The sequence below is a fragment of the Podarcis bocagei genome (genome assembly GCF_964188305.1).
Source record: "Podarcis bocagei genome assembly, chromosome: 12".
Lineage (NCBI taxonomy): Eukaryota > Metazoa > Chordata > Lepidosauria > Squamata > Lacertidae > Podarcis > Podarcis bocagei.
In genome coordinates, this window is record NC_138137.1 from 23158282 (window position 1) to 23182017 (window position 23736).

Here is a 23736-nt window from a genome sequence, read left to right on the forward strand (position 1 = left end):
TGTTAAAAGAGATTTTTCCATGTCAGGCCAACTGCAATGGAAAGAGTTTGAGGAGAAGAGGGCCAAATGGAGCTCTTAGTTCCCCGCCTCTTCCTCCTCTGCAGTCACATAGAATTGTTGCTGCCGGGTAACAGTTGAGGGATGGAGGTGTCTGAAGGTGTTTGGCTTAGCAGAGTCAGTTGACTGGCTCTGTGACACATCTCTCTCCCTCTTCTGCAGCCTGATGGAATAGCTGCTGGCAAGTGAGCTGAGGCAGAGGAGCAGCCTGATGGAACTGGCTTCCCAGCACTGCCCACAGAGCGGTCCTGCTTCCCATCTCCTTCTGCTTCATGTTGTTTAAACAGAATATTTTTTACAATCACTGTCATAACTCATCAGTCGATCCCACTTGCCTGCAAAAAAAATCCCCACACATTGTAAGATATTTTTTTAGAATTGAAATGCAACAGGCTGTTGGAACTGATGCTACTCAGCTGACCACAGTACCAGGTTCACCTAGTGGTGTTGCTTGGGGAAGACCAGAGGGGCAGTGGCCCTGGGTGCACGGGGGGGTGTGCATTTTGCTCCTCCGGGCTCTGTCAGCCCTGTGCCGCTGTGTTCCTGGAGTGCACTCCCGCTGCCCTGCCAGGCCTGCCCTGCTTTGCGTGGCGAGTTCCCGCCTCCCACCAGTAGAAATAAAGACACATGATACCATTATTTTAGGTTAATGGGCTAAAATTGGCCACCACTTTATTGGTTACAGGTAAAGAGCGGTATTGGCTTAGGCATTGGTCCTATCCGGCTTCAGCCTGATTGCTTGAAGACCGGGAAGGGTTAACACCAGCAGGGGGAGCCCTGCTGATGCACATCAACTAGGGACTCCCCCGGGGTCACCGCTCGGGGGCGCGCTTTAGGCCCTGGCCTCCATAGGCTTCAGACGAGGCCACGCCCCCTGGAATCCTTTACTGGACTACCCTTCAATATTTGGGGGAGGTGATGGCGCTCCTCCCCCCACCACATAACAATTCCCCTACCAATGCCTAGCCGCCAAAACCAAAGGAGTTATGACGTTTTGCTACCAGGTAGGCAAAAAACCAAATGGCCGGTGCCAATTTGCCAAGTGGAAAAAATTCCTACCAGGCCCCTCAACGGCGACCAACTGAGGTCCATAGCAAGGTCAGAAGGGAACCTTAAAGGGCGGGTGGGTGGGAAACCTCAGCAGCTGACCGGGACCAAAGAGGGAGATCCCGGGGCTGTGCTTGCCTTAAATGAGGCAAGCCACACACCCCAAGCCAGCTGATTGGCTGGCTCAGGGGATGATGCGGTCCCAGGATTCCCCTGATCACGTGGGGGTTGGAAGCCAGCCTCCACGCTCGTGTTGAGGGCGTGAAGCCCGCAACATCATCTCCTCCCGAAGTCGGAAGTGGCTTTGCGACGCTGCAGGGCTGCATGAGGAGGGCGCAACAGGCATGCACGCTGAACAGGAAGGGCGAATGCCTGTTGTGTCCTCCTCACACAGCCCTGTGGCATCGCAGAGCAGAGTGGGGCTGGCAGGGCAGCGTGAGTGTCAGGTCAGGGGCGCAACACAGCCCTGCTTTGCTCCAGGAGGTGGGGCGTTGGTGGCGGGGGCTGAGCATGGGCTCTGCTCACCCTCCACGCCTCTTCCCCCTCTGTGTGCATGGACCACCCCGGAGTGCCCACCTACCCCAGATGCCAGCAGCACATGCTATGTTCCTGGGCCCGCTTTGCATGCATGTAGCAACTGACCCATTCTGTTCATTACTCTGACTGCTGTCATAAGCTAGATGGATGCTGGCCGGTATACATGCAACAAATGGGACCACAGCCCAAAATGAACAATCATGTCCCAACACTATCACATTTAATGTTCTGTGGTCAGGAAGAACTTCCAAGGGTGTGGCTGGGTGCCTTATTGTCATTTGAAGAGGCTTTGTTATACCGTATTGGCCCGAATATAAGCCACACTTTTTTTTCCAAATTCTGACTGTGAAAAATTAAAGTGCACCTTATATTCGCAACCTTTATGCACCCAGCAAAGCGGCACGGCTCTCCCCCCCAGGAAGCAGCCCAGGTATTGTCCCCCCCCCTCAATTTTAAAGATGTGGCTTATTTGCGGGTGCGGCTTATATTTGGGCCAATACGGTATTCAGACATTACTGCTACCAATGTTGATGTTATTGCATCTGATTTTTTTCTCTTTCTACTTCCTTCCCCCCCATCCCCGGCCTCTTTTTTTGAAGGGCAGACCAGGTCCCCCAGGTGTCCCTGGACTTCCAGGACCTATTGGATGGCCTGGCCCAATAGGACCGAAGGTAGGATTAAGGCACCATTTACTAATGTGGTCAAACCTGTAATGCAAATTAAGTTAAATCCATCTTGTTGAATGCAGCCTACTTGTGGTAGAGTGAGCTTGTAAACGATTAAGCGTCCCTAGGTTCCTAAAGGCATATGGTTTTCAGACCCCAATGCAATGGAGAGGAAGACTTCCAGCTCAGAAACACAGGTTTCCTGAGGTCAGGCCTCTGTACATGGTTACTCAATCCGGATTTGAATGCTGCACATGTTTCTTGAGCAGTACAGTGGTACCCTGGGTTAAGTACTTAATTCTTTCCGGAGGTCCGTTCTTAACCTGAAACTGTTCTTAACCTGAAGCACCACTTTAGCTAATGGGGCCTCCTGCTGCTGCCGCCGCGCGATTTCTGTTCTCATCCTGAAGCAAAGTTCTTAACCCGAGGTACTATTTCTGGGTTAGTGGAGTCTGTAACCTGAAGCGTATGTAACCTGAAGCGTATGTAACCCAAGGTACCACTGTACTGGAATGTGAAGCCGTCTTTACTTCTGAGCATGTGCAGGAAAATGTAGGGAAATGTACCACAGAATGATAGTGGGAGTTTAGAGTACGGGAAGATGGCAGAATGGACCATAGTGGTATCCATGGGGTGATAATACACTCTCTCTCTCTCTCTCTCTCTCTCTCTCTCTCTCTCTCTCTCTCTCTCTCTGTGTGTGTGCGTGAATGGTGTCTCATAGCCATCATTTGCTATGGACATTTCTCCTTAGTTCCCCTGCCTTCTCTTACCATGCCACTTCTCCCATATTCTTTGTTTATTCCTGATAACTCTCTTCCCCATCACTTGGCTACAGAAGTGCCATAATGTGGACACGAAACATCACACACACACGCCTGCACATAGTACGTGCGATGTCCCTCAACTACATGCAGGTGTGTGTGTGTGTGTGTGTGTGTGTGTGACATCCCATGTCTGTGTTTTGGCAGCCGGTGGCAGCGACTCCTCTTCCTTCTCTCCTCAGCCAGCGGAGGAACTGTTTCTCTCTCGGATGCAGCACTGCTGCTGCCTGCCGGCTTTTCTCATTGCCTTTGTGGGTGCCCGGCCCCGACAAATATATTATTGCGGGTGCAGAAGCACCCACAGCCCTCTGGAGTTGGCTCCTATATTACCTTAACAAACACTTAGCCTACTAGATTTGATGATGACGACGATGATGCTCCCCACCCCCAAATCACCTGCTTCCTCATTTTTCGGATGTTCACTGGACAGCACAAACGGACGTGGCGAGAAAGATTTCTGCAAACCTGTTTGCAGACACAAATGACTACCAGAACACATTTTGTTTTTTAAATATATATATATAATTTTTATTACATTTTCTGTTTTACAATTTAAAATACTCATTTAAACAGCCTTAAAATATCAATGACTTCCCTTCTTCTCTTTCCATGGTTCATTTGGCATACCATCAATCCATGCATATTTTACAAAAAAACTAAACCATTCAGTATTTTATTATTGCATCCATCAAAACTTATTTACACTGCTGAATTTATCTTAATGCTGCCAATGTTTTCAGGTGTACACCCCCCCCCATATATTCACATTTTGCAAGCGAAACTGGGTAGACCGGTAGCCAAAACTGACAGCCCAAGTGGACTTCAGCAGCTGATACTGTAAATCAGAGAGACTAAGCTGGCCCAATCCAAGAGGCAGTACAGGCAGCTGCCTGGGGCACCTGAATGCAATAGGTGCTGGGATGCTCTGGGAAAACCCCAAGTACCTTGGGACCGCAGGGTCTGAGGCTGGGAGTGAGCAACAGTCTCTACCCCCCTTGCTGCTTTCTTAAATAGATCTCCTTCTCAATGCTCAGTTCACTATGGAGCAGGAGAAAGGGGCTGCAGTTTAATAACACTAATAATTTAAGAAGGGCAGCAAAGCAGACATTCCCCTACAGTAGCAATATAGATTGAGCCAGAAGTGTTGTGCAGTTGCTTGCGGGTCTCATTGTAGTGCTGTTAAATGACCATCTGTTGCAGGAGGTGATATTAAGAGACAACACATTTCTTTACAATTTAGTCTGACTTAGCTGTATGAAACTTCGTGTTGTATTGCTGCTTGAGGAATCATAGGACTGTAGTCTGTTTCCGCTCTCTCTGATTCCGAACCAGAACAGTCTGCGTTCCGGTTACTGACACATTTCTGCAGCCACAATGAATAACTTCTTTTTATTGACCTCTCTAGGGTGAAAAGGGAGATTTGGGTTTGATGGGATTGCCAGGTACAAGAGGACCAACGGGCTTTAAGGTTTGTTTCACCCAGCTGCTATGTCGTCCCCATCTGGCTGCTTACAGCTGCTTCCTTGGTAACAAAGTGCTTGTGTATATCGTTTGAAGATAGCAGCAATGTCCGTGGGAAGAAGGAATAATAGGAAAGGACAGGATTTCCCCATAGCAATAATGAAAAATCAAAAGGTTTTGTCAGCATGCTGGTTTTCTGCTTTATTCTTGATCAAATACCTTACTACAATCTAATATAAAGGGGGGGGGGAAGTAATTTGAAAGCAAAACCCATGTAATATGGGCCTCAAGACCCCAGGGCTTTTCATTTCAGCTGGAACTCAGTTCCGGCACCTCTCATTGTCATTTATAAGAGAACAAGGGAGGTGTTCATGGTGAGTTCCAGCACCTTTTTCTCTAGAAAAAATAGCACTGTTGTACACTATATTTGTATTAGCACCATTATCCAAATCCAAACAAAATAAAAAAGTCCTTCCAGTAGCACCTTAGAGACCACCTAAGTTTGTTATTGGTATGAGCTTTCGTGTGCATGCAGGTGTGATGTTAACATATGAGAGTGCTGGAGGTGAAATAGTTAAACAGGTTAACCAATCAGAACCCGGGGGGTGGAGTCAGAGGGACTGTAAAACCAGCTCTGGAAGGGGCGATGGGGGGAGTTCGTTGGGAGTTGGGTGGTTGGAGTGGATGTGAATTGGGAAAGAGTCTGTGGGAGGGTTGAGTTAGTGTAGCGAAATAAGCCAAGTCAGGAACAGTTAGGAGCTAGGAAGACAAGTAAATATCTGAGAGGTGGTTTAGAGAGTGAGAGCAGGTAGTGGAAGTTATAGGTCTGGATGATTTATTTGACAGATAGCGTTTATGAAACCACACGCTTGTTAAACTTCAATAAATAAACAGAAGTTTATGTTCCAACTTAACCCTGTCTGGACTCAGTATTTTACCAGGTAGGGCCTGGGTGGTGGCAGCGAGAAATAAAGTGGTGGCACAGGGATCAATAGATGGTGAAATGTCTGGGGACCCTGTGTGATCACCACAGCAGGTATCAGAAGTATCTGAAGAAGCTCATACCAATAACAAATTTAGTTGGTCTCTAAGGTGCTACTGGAAGGAATTTTTTTACTTTGTTTCGACTACAGCAGACCAACACGGCTACCTACCTGTATCCAAATCCAGACAGTTATAATCCCCCCACGTTCCTCCTGCCACCCTCACGTATTAGATGGTGTGTGTAACCTTGGTCCAAGAACAGGATGAGTGGACTCCCCTTTCTGCTGCACCCAACTTTTACGTCTAGGGTGCTGGTTTTTGTTTTGGGTTTTCAAAACAACATTTGACATTTAAAAATGGTTAGTGGTTCCGAAGCAGCTGGAATATTTGCTAAAGGAGATTGCTTTATCTTCTTGTTTTGATAGATGGGCTGTACTGATGGAGTACTAGTCATCTGGGGCATGGCCACAAATCACAATCCTGCAAAACATCCCACATTAATTTGTAGGCGCCGTGCCAAATTGTGAATTGTGCTTGTGCAACACAACTTGGATTATTTTCCTGTGCATTGGATGCCTTGCGGTGGGTGCAGGACCATGAAGTCCCTCTATATTATCATACTAAAAGTGCATAGGCATAAGACATTAGCAACTTCATGTTTAGCAGAAGATGAATTGATTACAAAGTGACAAAACTAGAGTACTGTCTATAGCCAAAGGCGATTTAAAAAGAGAAAAGAACCTTTGTTTAAGCATCATTTGTATCCAAAACAGATACATATTGAGGCTGTATCTCTTTAATGTTGATTTATTTATTTAATTGCTTGACAAATGGTATACCACTTAATCATTAAAAACCGCTAAGTGGCCTAGGTATTTACATTACGCAATTGCAGCTATAATTTCTTTTAAAAAATATTAAATGTCCATGGGAGTTGCTACAAAAGAGTTGGGTCTAAGCTGAAGTACAGTCAAAGTAAACACCAGAGAGACTTGCCTTTGCTAGATAAGAGGAAACAGCTGAAGAATATGGCTTAAGGCATTTTACAACAGAGACTGCTTTCAATTATATTATTATACTGAGAATTATAATGGCTTTCTGCTGCTGTTTTAATTTCCAAAGCAATTTCTAACAAGGCTAGCATGCTTTCTGTACCAGATTTATTTGTTTCTCATGTCTGCCTCCAGGCTAAGGCTTAAATGCTCATATTTGTGATTTTCTTCCAACGGCTGCAAAGGAAAATGTTGCTGCAACTTATTACGGATTGCTTTTCCAGCCTGATTTTAAAGTCCATATGTTACTATGATGTAATCAGTAGCAAGCATGTAAATACCTGCCCTTTTATCTTCTTCTAGGGTTACCCTGGAAGCAGAGGAGAAAAGGTTCGTCATGCAAAGAACTCTTAGTTAATTCCTGAAAAGCATTGCGACCTATGTTCCTCAGGCCCCCCAAAATGTGATGCTTTGGTATGTTAGTAATAACAGGATCAAGGGACGCGGGTGGCGCTGTGGGTTAAACCACAGAGCCTAGGACTTGCCAATCAGAAAGTTGACGGTTCGAATCCCCGCGACGGGGGGAGCTCCCGTTTGGAAGAACCAATTAAGGCCACTTTATGATGTGCATTCCCCACCCATCAGGAATAGTATCAAGAAATGGGTTATATGTTCTCATACAGCCACAGATTCATAGCCACTGATAGGCTTAGCAGCAAAAGAGAAAGTTTACATATTTGGCCAGGAATCATCTGGACAGTCATGCACACGTCAGCAGGCAAAGTGCTAGGAATACAGTACATTGCTTTCTTCTATTTTCCTCTCAGTTCTCCCCCCTCCCGCTCTCTCTCTTTGTCCTGTCCTCTCATCCCCTTTAGTTCATTTCATTTGTTAATGCATAGAAAAGGCGTAGGCGGATGTGACGTAAGGCTCTGCCTCCCCCACAACCTACATTTCCATTTCTGAAAATACCTGTAATTTGTACATGTTCAAGTTTTGACACACAGCCAGCTCTCTGTAATCAGGAAAGCTGTGCAGGGAGGGCTGGGGGGAGGAGTGGGTCAAAGCACAGGTTGGGGGTTAGTACCTGCTGCGCTTGCTGTCCCTGCCTGTGTGTGTCATTTGTCCACACATTAATGTCTGAAAAGGGTTTTAAAGCAAACAAAGGGTACCCATGCTGAATGTTGGTACAATCTACATTAGCTCAGAGACTGGCTTAATTCAGGTGACGGCACACTAGCTGAAGATCAGTAAACGACATTTAACTTGAAAGTCGTCGTGTTCATTACATCGCCTGGAATGTACTGAGGATGGTAATTGTGGGGGAACCAAGAATCTAACAAGTGTTCTGTATACCGAACAACTTCATTTTGATGGGCTTCTGTGTTTAATTCTACATTCAGTGCTGAAAGAAAACATCGGTTTTTGAAACGCCGTGTTCTATAGCTATTATCTCCTGTATGGTTTTCCACAGGGAACTCCCGGAGAGAAGGGCGACAAAGGCAGCAAAGGAGACAAGGTAAAATTACCTTAACAGAGCGCCTAATTCGTGTTGAACGTAGCTTGATTTGTGGTTGCATTCATAGCATAGTTGTATGAGGATGGAGATTATAGATGCAGACTTCGTTTAACTTCCGTACGCAATCAGCTATGCTCATTCCTAAGACAATAACACAAATCTATTTGGTTGAAGGTCTGGTGAACTATAGCCCTTATCTGTGAAGTCAGAATTGGTCAGAAATATCTGCAATAGTCTATGACCTCGTATTTTCCAAATGACTTATCATTTTTAAAATATATATATATTCATTTGCTGTATTTATTTATTTACTTACTGATACTTACTACTTGCATTTATACCGTACTTTTCCTCTGAGAAGCTCGAGGTGGTTCTCTTCCTCCCCATTTTATCCTCACAACAACCCTGTGTGGTAGGCTGGTTTAGGGACTGTGACTGGCCCAATGGGAGCTCCATGGCCAAGTGGTGATTCGAACCCTGATCTCCCAGGTCCTACCTAGTCCAACACTTTATTATTATTTAATTGAATTTATATACCGCCTTATATTCGGAGGTCTCAGGGCGGTTCACAGAACAAAATCAAAAATATAAAACCACAAATATATAATCAAAATAAAAACAACAACCCAACACTCCCCGCCAAAACCCCACATTTTAAAAGGGTAATCACTACACCTCATTATAAAATAATACATTATTTTACTAATAGTACTTTATACATTTGTTTTAAATGGTTTGTATCTTTTGCTTATTGTATGCATCCATCTTGGGCTTCTATGCAAGGAAGGGCAAGGTAAAAAAACACACAACACATAAGTAATAGTTTTTTTCTGGTGATTTATTTTTATTTTCTAATTGCAACCATCATCAACATCAAACTGAATCAGTGACTCACATTCTTTCTTATTGTGTTTATACGAAACTCAAAGCGATTCACTAGAAAACAATTTAACTTGTGTCTTTCCCAACATTTTCCTTGCAGGGACACATAGGTTTCCCTGGAATGCTGGGGCAGAAGGTACGTCTATACGAACCAAGAAATTCTCAGACTGTCCGCCTGCTTGGCTTATGTTGGCATTAATATTTGGGAAGCCTTTAAAAAGTGCAATCCTTCATAGATTTACTCAGAAGTAACTCCCATTGAGTTCAGTCGGACTTAACTTTCTGATATACTTTCTGTGCAGATAAGCCCCGTTTCACTCAGAGGCACCTCAAAACATACACATTGCACTGTCAAGACTCCTAAGTGAAATGTATTCTGCATGAGGTTTATGCTGCCTGGATCTGTGAATAAGTGTGGGGGAAACTATGTCTTAGGGACAGATTCAGCCCTTTGCTGAATTCCATCTGGGCTCCCTGAGGAGGTGTGGATTTGAAAGACAGAAAGCTGACTGGATCCATATTTACGTTTGAAGGGACAGATCCGGCAAGCTGTCAGCTGCCTGGTCCACCCCTTCAAAGCTCTTCCTTCTCAGGCGGGTGGGAAGCTGCCCAGGGCTGGGCTGTAAATAATAACCAAGTCAATATATTTGTGCTAAAGCTCTTCTCTTTGTCCTTTCCATCCCCGTTAAGGGAGAAATGGGCCCCAAGGGGGAATCTGGCTCATCCGGACACAGAGGTCCAACTGGAAGACCAGGGAAAAGAGGGAAACAAGTAGGAATCCTGTACTGTATTTGATTTAACCTGTTTCCAAAAATATTTTGTCTGTGGACTGCATCTCAGCAAGGGATGAGGGATGAATTTGGTTCATTTGGCATGTAAAGATGAATATTATCTAATTCACACTTTCTGAAACAGTACTCAAACTTCAACGCAGTCATCTCTCAAAAAATCTCCACATTTTGCAATGGAGTGCTCTAGCTGAGTGATGGATACAAAAATGCATATTCTACAGCTAAGCATGCATATAATATGTGTATGTTAGTGGAAATAGCATACAAAAATGCATTATGCCTGGGAAAATTGGTTTGCAAAAATGAGGATATTAGGAAACATTACATAGAAAAAAATTGTATATTAGGGGAAATCAGCCCTAAAATGCTGGTTAATTCTTTAGACTTTTTTTTTAAGATCATATGCAGATGTGGAAATGTAGGAAACTGAACTTATTTAAAATGAAAAAATGAAGCAATGGCACTGGCAGCATTAAGGTAAATTTAACAGTGTAAATAAGCTTTGATGGATGCAATAATGGAATACTGAATGGAATAGCTTTTGTAAAATATGCAGGGATTTATTTTATGTAAAATGAACCATGAGATGAGAAGAAGGGAAGTTACTGATAGCTTAAAGATGTAAAATGAGCATTTTAAATTGTAAATCAGAATATTTATATATATATATATATATATATATATATATATATATATATGCAGGTTTTGGTGTCTTCGGGTGTCTTCCCGTGTAAGAGTTGGGGTGTCTAGGCGACGTTTCGACGAGGTCTCACTCGTCATCTTCAGGCTGGTGCTTTCGGCTTCTTGTTACTAGAACAGAGCAGGATCTCAGTGTTTGAGTTCCTATAAATACTGTTGAGGGGGTGTGGTGTATAGCCTCCAACGTTCTGGGCAGAGAGGGAGTTCCCAGGTTAGTGTGCCTTTTCTTCTTTTGTTCCTTAATTACTTGAGGGATATCTTGAGTGATTTCTTGAGTGATATTCTGAGTACCACTTAGGAGGGTCATTAGGTGTGGATTAGTTGCTAAAGCTTTCGTGTCTTGACCTCTTGAGCTTGTGAAAAGTTTTTCTGAGAAGATGGCTGTACTGCACTTAGTTGTGCTCTGGCTTGGCTTCGTGTATAGGGGCCACACCCCCTCAACAGTATTTATAGGAACTCAAACACTGAGATCCTGCTCTGTTCTAGTAACAAGAAGCCGAAAGCACCAGCCTGAAGATGACGAGTGAGACCTCGTCGAAACGTCGCCTAGACACCCCAACTCTTACACGGGAAGACACCCGAAGACACCAAAACCTGCATTCCTGTACCCGTGAAAATCTACGAAAGCATATATATATGCTTTCGTAGATTTTCACGGGTACAGGAATGCAGGTTTTGGTGTCTTCGGGTGTCTTCCCGTGTAAGAGTTGGGGTGTCTAGGCGACGTTTCGACGAAGATGACGAGTGAGACCTCGTCGAAACGTCGCCTAGACACCCCAACTCTTACACGGGAAGACACCCGAAGACACCAAAACCTGCATATATATATATATATATATATATATATATATATATATATATATATATAAAAAATGAAAATGAGACAATGGGAGAAACCAAAATTGACAGATTTGCCTATCCTTGGTTAGACTCTACGTTTTTGGATGTATAATTGGATCTTCTGAACATCCTATTTTAAAAAAAACAGGCCAGATTTATTGTCACTTGTATTAAATGCCATGCAAAGGAACAAGGATATCTGATTATGATTCATAATAGGGCATAATATCGCCAAGAAAGGAGGAAATAGAGAATATAAGTCAGTTCAGAACAGATAAAGACTGCTTCATCCAGAAATATGGCAGATGACAAAACATGATATTTAATGAGTGAAAAGCAGTGATGCTTAAAGGTGGACCATGGAATCATGTCAGGTCAAGGAGCTAGACCCTAGAATATTGCATTAATCTCTTGGTACAGTGCAGCACTGTTGCTTCAAGAAATTGTAGAATGTAATATGATCTGCAGTCAGAAATAATGCATCTAGAAGGGAAAATGTAATAGCTCTAACTTGGTTTTACCATCATTAATTCAAGGAGCAGTGACTGTATCTATGTAGTCCTGGTTCACACAATATTTTTCTCTATGTAGTGCTTAGTCTGGAGATTGCTGGGAAAAGGGGAAATACTTGCTTGAACCACTCCTTAATGTCCATTTGGTTTGGAAAGGAATTTAAAAAAGCAGTGGAGACTTTACTGAATAAAATATATTATGGGGCTCTCTTAGTTTTTTTCTCCCCACAAGGCAAAGTTTTCTGCTTTCATAATTTTGACCTTTTGAAGAATGATGACACTCCCGCTTCAGCAAATTCTAGCTTCAGAAGAGAAATTTCCCTCAGGAAACAGTCAAATTCCCCTACCATGCCTACTCTGCTCCCCTTAATACACAGTACACATGGAGAGATGCTTAAATTTACAAACATATTTCTGCATACCTAGAGAGTCCCCCAAAAGTATCAAAACAACTGCCCTACTTTGTGGTGGCCCCGCATACTAATAGCATACCCAAGTTCACTCTATGTAAAGTTATTCAGTATAGAAAGAGTCTCTTGGTAGGAGCTACAAAATAAATAAAGCAGTATATTTTGCTTGAAAACTTTTATTGATGGAGAAGCGGACGTCCTGTAGGCATCTGGTCTGATGTTCTTACAAGTGTGGATGTCTTCTAGAAAACATAATTGTTTGTGAGGCGATCACTTTCTTTGATGTCTGCTAGCACAAAAACCTTTGCGTACGCTTTCAGCAAGAGAAACCAAGCCCAGCATGGCAAGAACCAGAAAATATTACATGTGCTTTTCTTAAGGGTGTAGCTGAATACAAATATGCTTGCCGATTGGTTCCCGTTGATTCTGTTACAGGCCTACAATTTCCTAAAGTCCAAATGTTGTTTTGAAAAACCGAGTGCCGTGTGTACATAGCTGTTTGTAATAAGAGGGGCCACTTTTCACCTACTCAGTCATTTCCTTTCTCCAGAGCCCAGCTGACAACCCCATATAAAATGCCTGCAGTGGCAGCTAAATTAAGAAGGTGTTACTTCCACTTCCATTCTGAGATCCATCTTGCTTAGCTCATTTGACTCCTTCAGGTTCATGAGGAGTCTTCTCAGGCTCGCGTCATTCAGTTACAGTTACGCCAAGGCTGGCCTGTGCAACTCTGCCGGTTTCAACCTTACAAGTGCCACACTGTGGCGGTGGTGATGATGATCATAAACAACATTTTTTGGTCTACAGAAATTCACAGTAAAATGCTGATGAATTTTATGAGGGGGGGCGAATATGTATATTGTGGAGAATTGAACTTAAGGTTGGAAAAGTGAGAAACCGGGGGGGAAACCCAATATTGATAGATTTGCCCATCCCTACTCTTGAAGAAATTTCCTCACAATTTTTCTCTCTGAAAATTTGGTGTAGTCCTAGTACAGTGGAACCTCAGTTGTCGAACACATCCGTAATTGAATTGAATGCTTTCGAACGCTGAAAACCCAGATGTAACGGCTCCGGTTTTTGAATGATTTTCGGAAGCCGAACATGCCACGCAACTTCCATTTTGAGTTTCCCTATTGTATTGAGGCTCCCGTATTGAGTTTTCGGTTTTCGAACAATTCGGAAGTCGAACCGTCTTCCGGAATGGATTACGTTCGAAAACCGAGGTTCCACTGTAATAAGCCATTTTGAAATGTGCAGAACTGGGAAATTTATGGGATTGTTCAGTAATATTTTATATAATATTATATATATATTTGTTGGGGAAATGCATGGATTTGCCATAATATGTATAAGGTCCTGCAGATTTAATTTGCAATTTTGGCATTTCGATCTTTTCTGTGTAGTTGAAGCGCACGCTATTTCGACCCATGAAGCCATAGGATTTGCGCTATAGCAGAGTACATTAGCTTATTAGGGAATGTTATAAAGAAACAGTCCTTTCTTTTATATACTAGGGACAAAGGGGAGACATAGGACCTCCTGGTGCCTCCGGCCCACCTGGAAGACCTGGCCCCCCTGGTCAGCCTGGTCCACCAGGCCCTTTGGCAACAGGTAAGGCAGACCTTTCAAAATGGCTGCTCGTTCCCTTTCCCCCTTCAATTTAATCATATTGAGTTGGCTCACAGTAAAGAGGCATGCGTCCACGAGGTTTCTGCCGAACCACTAGCTGAGGGGGGAATCACACATTTTTAAGATAAGGTTTTAGTGTGGGGTTGGACTTCTTTTGCTCTCAACTACCCCTTGCACCCTGAAATAAGGGCCCTTCTAGACTGGTGTCATATGAGCCAACTCCTAGGGGCCGAGGTCCCTTCACCCTCACAATAAAATATTTGAGGTGGCTGCCCCCCCAATTGATGGGAATTGTCATTCAAAGGGTGTGTGTGTACCATGCAGGATGAGGCTTACCCATTCTGCCCCTCCAATACTTTATTCAAGTTTGCAGCCCTGACTGGTGGTGTTTTGTGGGTGTATTTTGCAGCAATCCATACCCCACCAGTGTCCTGAAAAAAAGAGACATCCCATTTTTTCTCATGAGAGGACAGTGGGCATTTTGAGCACTGTGATCTCTCATGATGCTCCAAAATGGGTATATTGTGGTGCGAAATCACGTAAGACCTCGGTGCCCAAAATGGCTGCCATCCTCTCACAAGAAAAAAACAGAAAGATGGTGTCCCAGTTGTTGCCTTTGATGTGTTGGTGGGAATGGACATGCCATTGATTCAATAATAGTGAATAAGAGGTGGATTTAAACTGGGCCATCTACATACACTTCGACTTCATTAGTTGCTCTGCGATGCTTCCAGATTGTTTCCATGTTATTATCACCTGGAGAGGTGCATTACAGAACAATTAAAGTGGGACAAAAAATAAACTGGAACTTTTGTGGTTTGAAAAGTTTGAGGATTTCAGCAGTAAGGTATGGAACAGAACTTGGAAATGAAGCAGTATACCCACCCTGAAACTTTTGCAGATACAAATAGTATTGAAAGTGGGATCATGTTGAACTGCCCCAAATACCATCTTGAGCATAAATAATAGTTCCTCTGCAAACCTTCTGCTGAGATCCAAAATAGTTACTCACTCACTCACTCACATAGCCTGGTCTTTTGTTAAAAAGGCAACGATAATGGTGCTTCCAGATGGGGCTTTAATCTGCAAATGGGGCATTGCTAAAGGGTTTGAGTGTGTGTGCGTTACTTATTGGATTTCCCCTGGAAAGGGCAGAAGGATCAGTCTGAAGTTAATGTGGAGGGGGTTTAATGGGTTGGCATTTAAATGCCAATGACTCAACTTGCATGCATGAAGAGCACAGAATCCACAATAAACATCCATCTGGAAACATCCCAAGTTAAAGACCAATTTAATAACCCATGGAAAGCAAACAATGATGGCAAACGATATACAACCACCCCCAAAGTTGGAAGGCCAGTAATATTTGACAAGTGATTGTACAAGCCCCTAAAGAAGCTTACAGGTGTCAAAGACAGCTTTTCAATATGAGATACTTAGCTCGCAGGCAGGGACTCGATTTTCCCTTTTCAGTATGTCTTTATCTATTTCAGCAACTACCTTGTGTGTCAAATCTGATGTTTTCTAGGGCAACTAACAATGGGGACAAAAGGAGAGAGAGGACTTCCTGGACCTCCAGGAAAATGTCTCTGCAATGCTCCGCAAAATGGGAATATCCCACCCTATGACGAGCCACTGTTTGGACAGCCTTATTCAAAGGTTCCTGCAGTAAGTGAGGTTGATAGGAGTTGATATGGGCATACTGTGTTAACGGATCCAGACCGCTGGCATGAAGTAGCCGCTTTGGTCAATTTGATCTGGGCTGCTGTGGGTTTGTCAGTGCAGACAATACAGAGCTAGATGGATCAATGGTCTGATTCGGTATGGGGCAGATCCCATGTTCCTTAACTTACGGGCAACTGTGGAATGGTGCCTGTGATGTGACTATGATGCAACCATAACTACCTCCTCCCCCTGTCAATTCTGGAGTTAAACAATTTAAAACAATTAATTGCTTAAGTTACCTCTTCGTTTGTCTCAAACTTTGGAGGTTGTTTTCTCTCACCTTCTAGACATGGAGCACCTCTCTCCCTCGTTCTTTTTCTCGAAGACTATTCTACCTACAGAAAAGAGTCTCTATTTTCACTTGCATGAGGATGGGCAGATAGCAACACTGGTTACGTATTAGGCTAGGCCCAGGAAATCTGCCACCCTCAAAATTTTGTCAGACAAAGCTTCCATCATCCCTAACATTATTGCTGTGCTGGTGGGGGCTGATGGGAGTTGGAGTTCAGTGACATGTGGAGGATAATTCATTCCCCACCCCCTGGTTTTCATTATTAGTGGAGTGTGTTCATAGTATCGGGTTCCTGGTCCCTTGATTAGAGCAAACAGTACATTCCGCTTAATTACAAGTGGTTTTTTGAGGTCAACGGGGAAGGTTTCAGATAATTCAAACCCTTCAGATTTGGAACTGGTCTCTAAATTTCCATCGCCACTTAGTATTCTCTCCTACAGTACGTGTTGCGGCAGCCTTGTGTCTTCTCCAACTCCTACTTTTTTATTTCTCTTTTCCAGATTTTTGTAGTGAATAATCAGGAAGAACTGGACAGGTTAAACACAGAAAACGCCCTAGCATTTCGTAGAGATCAGAGATCTTTGTATTTCAAAGATGCTTTTGGATGGCTTCCGATTCAGGTAGGTAGGTAAATAAATGATAAATAAATAGTTCAAGTTTTGTAAGCATTTCATTCCATTGAAACTAAAAAAAAAAAAATGTTTTAAATATTTATTGGGTGAAGTGAATTTCTGCAGCAGATGAACTCTCAATTGTCCCCCATCCCGCCCGCCCCCCGAATATATATCAGAAAAAGCAAATATCACTGAACAGAATATGGCAGACATAAACAAAACAAGTGGTCTATACCAAACCCCCTCCCCAACATTTCTCCGATGAAAATAGGGACATCACATTTCATAATGATCATTTTACTATTTTTACCTCACACATCTTACTGGGTTGCCCCAGCTGCTCTGGGCAGCTTCCAACATATATAAAAACATAATAAAACATTAAACAATTTTAAAAAAATCTTCCCTATACAGGATTGCCTTCAGACAGCTCAGGGGTTGGATAACTCTACACCCTCCAACATTTCTCCAGTGAAAATAAGGACATCCTAAGGGAAAGTGGGACATTCTGGGATCAAATCAGAAACTCGGACGGCTTTTGTAAATTCAGGACTGTCCCTGGAAAATAGGGACACTTGAAGAATCTGCTATACATGTATATCTGTATAATGTGAAAGGGCAGTTTGCAGGGCGATCCTAATCCCCAGATCAGCTGTCTGGAGGGAGTTAGGATGGGGCAGAGAGTTCCTCCAGCAGAGCAGAGGGCACCTCTGTAGGCATAAATCTATTTCTGCCAGCAGTAGGCCCTGAAACAGGCATCTAGCAATTGGGTGTGTATGTGTCAGACCTGGCCTCAAATCCATTGGACTCAAATTCCCTTCATTATTCCAAGAGGCTTCAGGATCAGGAGCATCAGCTACACCATTCAATCACACACACACCCCAACACATACACACACTTCAGATGTGATGAATTATATGCCATTTCACTCCACCACACTATCCTGCCTGCGATTTCTCTGCCCAACTGCAGTCCTATATGCACTTACAGGGGAGAAAGTCCCCTTGTACACAGTGGGGTGTGCTTCTGAGTAAGCACGCATGGGATTGCACTCTTCAGTTTCAGAATTGTGTAGATAAATATCCCATGCTTATCTGTACCACAAACTGCAAAAACCATTGTCCTGTTATGATACTCCTTAATCAGTCTTAAGGGATACAGACTGCAGAACAGTACGTTTCTTCACCTCATACTTAAGACTGAAGCAATTAAGGGAGAGACTGATTAATCAATCAATCAATCAATCAATCAATCAATCAATCCGCAGTCTGTGCTAGTCCTGAGGGTCCATGATTCTATGATCGTGGGCTATGTAAAAAAAGGAAAGGATTTTAAGATACACACCCTTCAACCTAAATTCACTGAACTCCTCAAGGGTAAGTAAAGACCTGCCATAAAATAAAATGGTTTGCATTCTGGTTTGGATGTAAATTGTTAGAGGTTTTGGCTGTATTCATATTACAGCTGTGAGGACTCTGACACAAACATTTCCAAGGGATTGTGCATTTGGCTGAAGTGGCAGGAGCAGACACCTAAGCTTCAGCAAGTGAGAACAGGAATCACATGTTCCTTTGGTGCCTCCTTTTCCAAGATGTTTATAGTTCCGCTCAAGTATCTGTTTCGTGTTTATTCCAGCAGCTCACGCCTTTTTATCCTGTGGACTACCCGCTGGAAGATGGCAGCACCTGTGGAGACGGGGTCCTCCAAGATGGTGAAGAATGCGATGATGGCAATAACATAGTGACTGATGATTGTATAAGTACGTTTGATGTTACCAATTCTCGTTTTCTTGCTTTAATATACACAAGGATTCTCAGATAAATGGAAAGCCTAATTCATATACTTCACTGTTTCCACATGTGATCTGGATAAAAAATCAGCAAAACACTCAGGAAAAGCTACTTTCATTAAGTGGGAAAGAGCTGGTATTTTACTTTTCAACAGATAGTTTTGTAAACATACACAGGCAAGCAAACTGATTAATCTTGGAGTTAATGGGTGATGTGGAAGAAAGTTCACGCTGTCCTCTGACATGCAAGGAGCTAGCTAGCAGCTGCAAATAACCCCATTTATGTATTTATTTACCTTTCTCTTTTATTTCGGGTTTATTAGAATGTCGCCATGCTTATTGTGGAGACGGCTACCGACATGAAGGTGTAGAAGAGTGTGATGGGAAAGATTTTGGATACTTAACTTGCAAAACGTATCTCCCTGGGTAAGGCAAATTTAAGTTATTTTTGTCACATCATGGGAGAGTATGATTCGTTTTAAAAATCCACAAAAGATTGGACTGGGAAGGAAGATGGAGGCAAAGGTCTGTTTTCATTGCTTTGCTCCACCAGGAACCAATGGATGGTTGGTTTTAGGGGGGGGGGGCTGATTCCTGTGGCCCCAATCACATGTTGTCTGTGGTTGCTTGGAGACAAAGGGAGGGATCCCTCTTCACCTTGAATTAATAGTTGTAGGGAAGTAACTGGCTGTGCCTCTCTATGGTCACCCCTTCTTCCCGGTGGTCATTTCAATGATGATGATCCAATCTCCCTTTGTTTTACCTGGTGGGGAGGAGAATTGGGCAGGTGGAAGATGGGGTAGAAATATTCTGAGGAAGTGGGTACAGTGGTACCTCGGGTTACATACGCTTCAGGTTACATACGCTTCAGGTTACATACGCTTCAGGTTACACACTCCGCTAACCCAGAAATACTGCTTCAGGTTAAGAACTTTGCTTCAGGATAAGAACAGAAATCGGGCTCCGGCGGTGCAGCGGCAGCAGGAGGCCCCATTAGCTAAAGTGGTGCTTCAGGTTAAGAACAGTTTCAGGTTAAGAACAGACCTCCGGAACAAATTAAGTACTTAGCCCGAGGTACCACTGTACTTTGGTACTAAAGCTGTTGGGACACAATAGCTAACTCCGCAGATATGACCCACCATGGGACTTCAAGAAACCACTGGCTAGAAAGACCTAGGCAGACCTAGGTCTCATGCATCAAGGCATCTTGGGGTGTAGGGACAACGTCCCCACATTTGTTTCACTTGGCATCTCTAGGAAACCGAGGAAGAAGAGGAGGCTCCGCCATCATAGTCCTCTTCTCTCTCATGCACCCAAAGCTAGTTCCTTACAATTACCTTATGTTGTTGGGAATATCCCCAAGAGTCATGAGAGACTCATAGATGCATAATTTTTAACTGAAGCAGATGGAGAGGCCACCTTTGTTTTTGTGCAAGTGTAGGACGTCTCTACTGTTTGCAGATTCTCTCCCCACCCGACTTAGGCACCCATGAAGTCTACACTTGAATTAGAAAAGAGCTAATTAAGGCTGTGGTTGCTGTTAGCCATCAGTTGTACACTGGAGCGAGCTAAAAACATATTCATGCGGTACAGAGCTGCAGTGCTTCTCTTTAGTCCAGCAGGAAATTGAGGTCACACCCACACCATACATCCATGGCTTCCCCCAAAGAATCCTGGAAACTGTAGTTTACCCCTCACAGAATGACCATTCCCAGCACCTTTAGAAAACTACTGTTCCCAGGATTCTTTGGGGCAAGCCATGCGCTTTAAACGTATGATGTAAATGTGACTTTAGCTGAGGCCTTTGTTTGCTTGTAATCTGACTTGCATGCATTGGTATTAATAGCTTCTTCTGGTCAGCAGTATTTTACCTGCAATAGCTGTAGCTGTCAGGTATCATTACGATCTTACAGGAAACATTCCATTTGCAAATGAAATTATCTGCAGAGTTCTCATGGCTCCTGAAAGAGTAATGTGTTAATTGGCAGGATTAAAGAAAACACAAGAGTCGGTTCTGCAAACCTTCGTCTGTATTAACTCCCAGGATGTAATTTAACTCCTTACAGCACCTTTTACATCAATGGGACTCGATAAACAGACATTTTAGGAAAGCAACCATAAAATGTATACACGTTAAAGGTTGATATTTGGTCAAGATTTTGAAAACAGAGGCCTTTATTTCAGGGTTTTCAAATTTCCAGACATGACAGCAGCTGTGATAATTGTGCTTTGTGAATCTGCAAATAACTTCATATTGCCCTTTGAGCATCCTGTTAATTGGATGCATAATGAGATATAGGTTAAAACAAAGCTTGATATTGGACTGTATTGATTAAGTGTTCAGTTGGCAATGTTATTGCAAATTGTACTTTATTTTGTGCCGCAAATCATGTCTCTGCAGCAAATGTCTCTGCGCAGCCTTTTTTGAACATCCCTCTGTCTAACGTATTTGCCTTGCTGCAAAACGCTGCATTCAAAATCCATCTGTGGACGCCCTGATAGAAATAAGATATAAAAATCAACTGGTAAAAAAAGTGTCATGTGTAATAATGACTGGTGTGTGTTCATCTTCTGTCTTAGGTCTTATGGAAAATTACGCTGCACTTCGTTTTGCAATATTGACTCTACAGAGTGTCGATACTTTACATGAAAAGTGAGCCCTGTAATATGTGAGTATCCCACGTACGACATCCATACATCAGGTGCTATGTTACCATCAACCCAAGACTGAGCAATAGACAAGCAACCCATCTCTATGATAAAAAACAACCAATGTCCTGCTGCTCGTGGTGATTGGAGATGTGTTTTTAAATTGGCTCACACTGGAAGAAAATAGGACCACTGAATCCTGTCTTAGTAGAGAAATGTCACAGTTAAGACTTACTTTTTCCATGGCTGCTTACAGGAGTTCCTCTTCACAACAGGAAAACCAAATAACCGGAATACTGTATTTTACTTCAATACTGTTACTTCATAAAAAACACAATTATACCTCAACTTGGCACTCCTAGTCCTACAGATAAGCTCTTTGGGTGTTTTTGTTTTTTTTAAAAAAATATTTTTTTCCAGTATAAACACAAAGCATAGTCTGGTTGCAGTGTTTATAAGGACTACCTATTTATGGGTTTTTTTTCTCATTACCATGTGAGCTTTGTACATGCTTTAGCTGCATGAATCAATCATGTGTTCAAGTGAGAAGTCCTGGGTTTGTATATATTGACTTGGGGCAATTAGGCTGCAATCCTATGAGCACTTATGTGGGGGTAAGTCCCATTAAACTCACTGGGACTTACCTCTGAATAGAGATGCATAGGATGGCACTGTTAGTTAAGTGGAAGAGAACCAGATCGAGGAACTGATTAGCTTTATTTACATTGCAATTCTATGTATGCCAACTTGGAAGTACTCCCAGGTTAAGTGGATATAGGCTTAGAAACAGAAATTGTATAACCACGTGAGAGATGTAAATAGACTGAAATATATCGAGAGTGACTGAAATGGAAGAATTCAAAAGGGAGTCAACACTTGTATATAATGAATTCTTCAGCGTCAGATTATTTCTTTGGGATGCTTGACTCATGTGGGACATGCTCTCGAAAACAAAGTCCTACTGCTCCTTACAAGTTCTTAGACTTATAACACTATATCCTGTGTCTAATATGCCTGAAATCTGCATTCTGAATTATGCAACAGAATGGAGGTTTGCACCTTGAAAAGCTTAGAATTGCCTTAGAGACTATTGTTGCAAAACTGCTACCATCAACTTTCATTTTAGTTGTTATGCCAGGAAGTGTTACTTGCTTTCTCATGTACCTGATACTCAGTTCTACTGGTTTCTACCTAGAAATTGCTTTCCAGTCTCAGCTTTGTACAACAGGATTATTGGCCACGTTCATACATCATCATGGTTTAGTGTGACCTTCATGAGCTGAAATGAGCCCAGGCGATTGTTGGGTTCACACATTCCCTCCATTTTTCTGTCTGCATGGTTTGAGGGAGGACTTCAGCAGTGTTTAGGTACTTTCTCTTAATCTCAGGTTTCCATTGCACGTGGACTGGGGATTGTGGTTTGCACTATGCTTAGTTTAAACAAGCCAGTTTTATAACCCATGGTTTGAATTTGGGTGGTTTTTGAAACTGCCCTGGGTTCATATTCCAGTTCATATTCCAGAAGAAGCAGAGTTTAAGAGGAACTGAAATTAATCACTGCTGAAATCCTCCCTTCAGGCTAATCAAAGGTAGAGAGGGGAGGGAAAGCACACATGCCCAAACCTTGCTCAGGATCCTTCCAGCTTCTATTTGTCATGCTAAACCATGGTTTAATGTGAACACAGCCACTTGTGTATATATTCCTATTTGTATAGCCGATAGGAGTCATCCCATAGCGTGTTATTCAGATTACATGTTGTATAGATTTTGTATGTATATATGCATATATATATATTCCAAGTGGATTGGTCAGAGATGGTTATGTTATCTTTGAAAGCATTTGAGATAATTACTGATTTCCTTTCTAACAGATACTAAAGAGCAAATTTCATGTTGGAAGTATACTGAGTTAGATACATGTGGAAGTTAACTTAAATTTAGATAAACCTCTGAGTAAATTCTTCATACAGTGACGTGTGGATTCAGGTTTCAGAAAATTAAGATAGGACATTCTTTTCATATCTGTCAATATTCCTGTTTTCCTTTTCTTTAACGGTCTAAAATGTTTGTTTGAAGTACATGAACCCATGTATAACAACAGCTATTGTTGTTATGTTATGTTACTTCCATAGGAGTTGAATAAGAAAGATATTATACAATTATAATAAAAATTAAAGTAAAACCAACAGTTATGCAGACATTTTTACCACATGGATAGATGTGTGGATTACAGTGTGAATGCAGATTTATGCTAAAGTAATGTGGTAAGAGTTTTAAAAACAAAAGACAGTGAGTTAATTGGGATGGATATTTCTTATCTGAATTGCTTACAGTATTGTGAATTTTAAGGAAACATAAGTCCATAGAGCTCAGCAGGACATCATTTAATTCCACTCTTAATTTCAGCAGCTTTCAGTGTGCCAAATTTTCCCTGGAACATGCCCAATGATGCTAACTTGCATGGCCACTTGGGGGTGACATGCGTACTGTATGTGCAGAAGAAGAAACAGGGTGTCCATCAGGACCATCCCACCCATGAGGCAAGGCGAAGAAACCGCCTCAGGTGGTAGGATCCACGGGGGCAGCAGATCCCAATGTGCATCTATATTCCCTCCTTGTTCCTGATACAGATCTATGCCTATCATTGCTACCCTGCCGGGGAGGGGAGCATCATTTGATCATTTGCATCAGGTGCAAAAATGTATTGAGCCAGCCCTGATGTCCCTACTGTGTAAACTTGAACAGGGGAGGGGAGGGGGGAGGGAAGAGTAGACTAGATTCCTTTCCAGCTCCCTCCCAACTCACCGCTGAGCA

General features: G+C 42.8%; 1 protein-coding gene and 1 long non-coding RNA gene across 4 annotated transcripts in view; one reads left to right on the top strand and one right to left on the bottom strand.

Moving 5' to 3' along the window:
- COLQ (collagen like tail subunit of asymmetric acetylcholinesterase) overlaps nucleotides 1-23064 on the top strand; it is a 44190-nt gene extending 21126 nt beyond the window's left edge. Inside the window, exons 6-17 of one of the 3 annotated variants that reach the window (XM_081164673.1) lie at nucleotides 2241-2312; nucleotides 4536-4598; nucleotides 6931-6957; nucleotides 8042-8086; nucleotides 9069-9104; nucleotides 9659-9739; nucleotides 13738-13834; nucleotides 15381-15520; nucleotides 16370-16489; nucleotides 18120-18243; nucleotides 18597-18699; nucleotides 20854-23064. In XM_081164673.1, coding sequence (XP_081020799.1) covers nucleotides 2241-2312; nucleotides 4536-4598; nucleotides 6931-6957; nucleotides 8042-8086; nucleotides 9069-9104; nucleotides 9659-9739; nucleotides 13738-13834; nucleotides 15381-15520; nucleotides 16370-16489; nucleotides 18120-18243; nucleotides 18597-18699; nucleotides 20854-20923 — 978 coding nt within the window. In that variant the 3' untranslated portion in view covers nucleotides 20924-23064. Of the gene's footprint in view, nucleotides 1-2240; nucleotides 2313-4535; nucleotides 4599-6930; nucleotides 6958-8041; nucleotides 8087-9068; nucleotides 9105-9658; nucleotides 9740-13737; nucleotides 13835-15380; nucleotides 15521-16369; nucleotides 16494-18119; nucleotides 18244-18596; nucleotides 18700-20853 lie in introns of those variants that run through there. The other 2 variants (XM_081164675.1, XM_081164674.1) reach the window with 2 other exon arrangements.
- LOC308570341 overlaps nucleotides 1-23736 on the bottom strand; it is a 153039-nt gene that overhangs the window by 23970 nt on the left and 105333 nt on the right. The window lies entirely within an intron of this gene.